The sequence below is a fragment of the Pteropus vampyrus genome, unplaced genomic scaffold, assembly GCF_000151845.1.
Source record: "Pteropus vampyrus isolate Shadow unplaced genomic scaffold, Pvam_2.0 Scaffold256, whole genome shotgun sequence".
NCBI classification, from domain to species: Eukaryota; Metazoa; Chordata; class Mammalia; order Chiroptera; family Pteropodidae; genus Pteropus; species Pteropus vampyrus.
Window position 1 is genome coordinate 841,995 of NW_011889037.1, and position 4,887 is coordinate 846,881.

The 4,887-nt window shown below is 66.9% G+C and overlaps 1 protein-coding gene across 1 annotated transcript in view; it reads left to right on the forward strand.

Annotated features, from left to right (window-relative positions):
• ZC3H3 (zinc finger CCCH-type containing 3) overlaps window positions 1-4,634 on the forward strand; it is a 69,183-nt gene extending 64,549 nt beyond the window's left edge. Inside the window, exons 10-13 of the mRNA XM_023520288.1 lie at window positions 1,270-1,289; window positions 1,426-1,770; window positions 2,328-2,668; window positions 4,213-4,634. Coding sequence (XP_023376056.1) covers window positions 1,270-1,289; window positions 1,426-1,770; window positions 2,328-2,668; window positions 4,213-4,244 — 738 coding nt within the window. The 3' untranslated portion in view covers window positions 4,245-4,634. The remainder of the gene's footprint in view (window positions 1-1,269; window positions 1,290-1,425; window positions 1,771-2,327; window positions 2,669-4,212) is intronic.
• The last annotated feature ends 253 nt before the right edge of the window (window positions 4,635-4,887 follow it).

Here is a 4,887-nt window from a genome sequence, read left to right on the forward strand (position 1 = left end):
GTGCCCCCGCACGTCATAAACTGCGACACGTCATCAAAGAGGAGACACAAACGTGCCTTTCGCCGTCTCCCTTTCCTGCCCAGTCCGTCTCCTCGGAGCGTCGCACTGCGTGCCAGCTGGCTCAGCCTCCGTGGCCGGGCGCGGACCGCTTAGGCCCCCGCGCCCCAGCATCTCTGCGTGCTGCCCGCCCAGGGCTGGCTGTCGGAGCATCTGCGGGCAGTGGGTCTGCTCTTGTCGGCTGCTGGGCCCTCTTCACCAGAGGTCCTTCCTGACCCCGCCACCTGCCCAAGCCGCCCTCCTTCCTCAGAGGACCCCGCCCTGGTGCCTCGGTGCCTCCGCAGGTCTGCCGCTCTCGGCGTGGGCCCACGAGGTTGGAGCCGCTGGGTTTCAGGACACTGTCACCAGCCGGGCCCTGTGCAGAAGGGGCTCCGGTTCCCGATGGAAGGAAGGCGTGAGCGAGCGAGCCTGGCCTGCCTTCCACTGGCGGCAAAGGGTCTGGCCTGCTGCAGGGACCAGCTGGCATGGGGTGCACTTGGTGTTGAGGGGCCTGCCAGCTCCAGCCTGCTCCCAGACACCAGCGAGAGGGGCTTCTAGTCCCTTGGTGACAGCCAGGGGCCAGGTGTGGGGACAAGAATGGGACCAGTGCCCAGATCCTGCTCAGGACGGGTGCACGCTCCCTGAGGTCCTCGGCCAGGCTCTTGGTCCTGGCTGCTGAGAGCGGGGCCACGATCCGAGGCCCCGAGGACAGAGTCCAGGAGGGAGGTGGCAGGTGGGGAGCACGTCTGGGCCGCTGTCGCACGCCCAGTGCTGCGTGGGGGTGCACCCGACTGGGTGGGCGCTGCGGCTGCTGTTAAACTGGTTGCCCACGTCTGTGTCTCCCCAGTGTGTCCCCGGCCGCCTGTCGCCTGGGCCAGCGTGAGCGACAGGGTGCCTGGGCGTGTGACACTCGGCCCTCTTTTGCCTGGTCCTCTGCCCACCAAGCCAGCTGCAGGGGGTGGGAACAGGGCATCCTCCATTGGAAGGGGGCACACAGCAGGGCCTGCAGCTCCCACCAGGGGCGGGCGGGCTGCGGAAAGGCAGGAGCAGCGGCTTCAGTCTCCCGTGCACCTGCCGCGTGGCACGCCCCCTGCGGGTATAATTAGCCGCTGCAACAGGTGTGGTGGATCGGGTGTGCGGTGGCCTCGGCCGACCCGCCACTCCCGGGCTTGAGGCCTGAGGTCCGCCAGACCTCTAGCCCCCCAGTCTCACCCACCCCAACCCTTCCCGCAGCCCGTCTTCCACCAGCATGGGTGAGCTGCGGTCAAGAGGAGAGCTTAGCACCCCAGGAGCCCCTACTCGGCCTGGCAGGACCCCCAGGCATGCCCTCAGTCTCTGAGGGGCACTGCCCTCACCCCCTTGGGTTGCTCAGGGCACATCCTATGGATGATGGGGACGGGACGCAGGCCAGGTGGGGTTGTTCTGGCCTGAGGGCCGCAGCCTGCCCACAGGAAGCCTCGGCCCTGACCTTGTCCCTGACCCCAGGCAGAGCAAGCCAGCCACCCCACACAGTGGGAGGCCTCGCCCAGCTGTGCCTTCTCCCCCACAGTGTAAGAAGAAGCACACGCTGCTGTGCCCTGACTTCTCTCGCAGGGGCGTCTGCCCCCGGGGCGCCCAGTGCCAGCTGCTCCACCGCAGCCAGAAGCGCCTCGGCCGGCGAGCAGCCGCACCCCCCACACCGGAGCCCAGCGACGTGCGCCCCAGGAGCAAGGCCTCTGCCGGCCACGGGCCCAGGTGATGGCGCAGCAGCCTTGCCCTCTGGGGGATACTCAAGACCCTCTGGGGGAGCTCCTACCCCCACCCAGCTCTCTGGGCTTCAGACCCGAAAAGAAACCTTGGTTCAAAGTTGAGAATCGAGTGACCTCCAGAGGTACCCCACCCCAGGACCTCAGGCTGGACAGAGCCAAGGGTGTCCCTGGCTGGACCAGCCAGTGCGGGCAGCCCCGCCCTGCTTAGCCGCTTACTCCATCCTCCCGGCAAGGGCAGGATCCCCTCCCGGCTGACGCTTGTGGCTGCGGCCACACATCGCGCTTACCTGCCCCCTGAGTGTGGGGACCCGTGTGGACGAGGAGGGTGGTGTGGTGCGGTGCCAGGACTCACCGGTCCTGTGATGTCACCGGCCTGTCCTTGGGCCCAAGGGCCAGCGTTGGACCTGGCTGCTGCTGCTGGCGGCTGCTGGGGCAGGAAGGGGTGCGGAGGGGCCTGGAGCCTTGCTGCTGGGCAGGCCCCTCCAGACCCTGCCCTGCCCGGGGCTGCGCCGCTCACACTCCTGCTCGCCTCCCTTTCTGCAGGAAGTCTTCAGCTGCCCAGCGCCCCCCCAGGCAGATGCCCAGCTCTCCCACCTCTGCGGCTACTGGCCTGGCCTCCCTTCCCTCCTCCCCACAGGCATCAGCCGCAGCTTCAGCCGGTCCCTTGTCATCGAAGGCCCCCTCCTCCGCCTCTGCCTCCCCCCCATCCCCCTCTCTGTCCTCGGACCAGGAGGAGCTGTCGCTCCAGGAGGAGGCCGCCTCGGTGGCGACAGGCTCGGGCAGCCTCTCCCAGCTGCCTTCCTTCATCTCCCTGCACTCCTCACCCAGCCCGGGTGCCCAGTCCGGAGCCCGGAGCCCCAGGAGCACCCCCACCAAGGACTCAGGTAGGCAGCCGGCCCCCAGAGCCCAGCTCCGTCCCACCTCAGACCCACTGGGTCACAGTCTCCAGGCGGGGCCCGGATGGTTCCGCAGAGCCCAGCGTGGCCAGGCGCTGCTGTGCCGTCTCTGGCTGGCAGGTGTGCACCTGTGCCCACGGGCGGGCCGCCGCCCGCACGACCCCCCAGCCGAGGGCTGATTTAATTAGGAAGCACCCATTTCTGTTAATTTGTTCTGGAAGATCAGCGAGCACTCCTGGAGAGAACAGATGCTCCCTGTCCCCGATGAACATTTGGGGCTCGGTAAATGGCTCCACTCAGCCTTGTTTAGGAGAGAAAAGAGGATTTTATGGCTGCAAACGACCCTTTCTGTAAACACTTTACAGCTCTGCGCGCGTTTGAGTGACGATAAACCCCACGCAGCTCGGCAGGCTGCAAATTTGCGACCATACGGCTTTCATTTTATTGTCATATTTCACGGTCGTAACGCTGATGGAGGCTGCTTGCCGCAGCCCTAACAGCTCCGCCGAGCACGCTCGACGCTGGCCGCGCAGGCCCAGGCGGCATGAAGCTGTGGCCAGGCCCCGCACCCGCCCACCCAGGACGGGGGCACCAGCTCTCTGTCTGGGTGGGCGCGGGGGGACCCCGAAGCAGCCACTTCTTTTGTTCCTTTCTTTTATTTTTTGTAAGATCAGGAACCCAGCAGCCACCCCAGCATCGGAGGAGGCAAGCAGGGTGGGCGAGGTCCAGGGAGGCTGCAAAGACCTCCCCTGGCCTGGCGGCCCTGCCAGCCTTCCTTAGGGGGACGGAGCAGGGCCCCGGGGAGGGCCACCTGCCCCTGCAGCACCCGGTAGGCACCGAGGCGAGTGGGGCCTGACTTCCAGGCTCTGGCTTGGCTGAGCAGGTGACTGGGGTCCTCAGCCCTGAGGGGGACCCAGGAGGAGAGGTGGGCTCGCAGGGGCACGTGGACAGTGCCCCGCCTGTGGGCAGCCTCACAGAGGCATCTGGTCAGTGGGGACACGGCCCGTGAGTTGGCTTCATAGGTGGAGGCTTCGCAAGTGCAGGCGCCTCCAGGACGTAACTGTCCTCTGGCCCCTTGCTCCTTCCTGACACGGGCGGCAGTCCTTTTGCCTGCACAGGGGCCTCGGTGTCCCTTGCCACCACCCCTCCAGCTGCCGGCACGTGCCTGGGCTTCTCCCTCAAGGGTGTGGTATGGCACCTGTGTGCATTCAGCATCCTTTCCCAGGTGAGAGCATGCGCTGTGTCTGCGTGCTGCCCTGCACCTGCTATTCACAGCGCCGCCTGCAGACTGCAGTGGCTCCTGCCTGGGACCTCCTGCTGCCCGGGGGACACCCAGCCTGAAGGCCACTTCCCCTACCTTCTTCTCAGCTCCAGGCCAGGCCCGCATCTCACTGGATGGTCGGACCCCAGGACAACCTGTCCAAAGCTGTTCTCCCATTTCTAACAGCTCTGTCCAGATCAGGAAGCTTGGGAGTGGGGTGGTCCTCGTGGGCAGGGCTCCTGGCGCCTGACCTTTGCCCTTCTTGGAACAGGCAAATCTCTGCACATCAAACCGCGGCTGTGAGGCCCAGGGGCCAGCCTGCCTACCTCAGCCCTGTCCCCGGAGAGGAAGGAGGCGCCGCCTGCCACCAAGCCACCCCCGGGGCCCCAGGGCCTCCCCTCCACCCTCCTGCCTCTCAGCCTTCCCTGACCAGTGCGTGCCCAGGGCCTCACCCTCTCCCTCGGGCTGGGCCCCTGCCCAGCAGGCCCCTCTGCACCCCCACCTCCCCACCCCTGGGTCCTTACCCTCCCACCGAGGACATGCCTCCAACTTCCTGCCTGAGGGATGTGGGGCAGGGCTCACCCCCAGGCCCATCCCCACTGTGGGTGCAGCGGCGGCATCGATGCGCCCTGCCCTCCTGCGGCCTCCCGCCTGGCGGGCATCTGCGCTCAGCAATAAAGGTTCTGTCCTGTGTCTGCCTGGATGTCCTAACTGCCACCGCCAGCCCCGCATACCACCTGCAGGCCTCCCACAGGTCCTCAGGGTGTCCCCAGGGGAGCCAGGATGCCTGAGATTGGAGGTGCCCTGGGCTGAGGCGCCACTGGCCACAGACCCCTGGGAGCTACAGAGCCCCCTCCCTGCCCCACAGACCTCTGCTTTGTCCTTCTACCTGCCCACCTGGCTCTGAACCTAAACAGGACCAGGCAGGGCGAAGGCACAGCCCTTC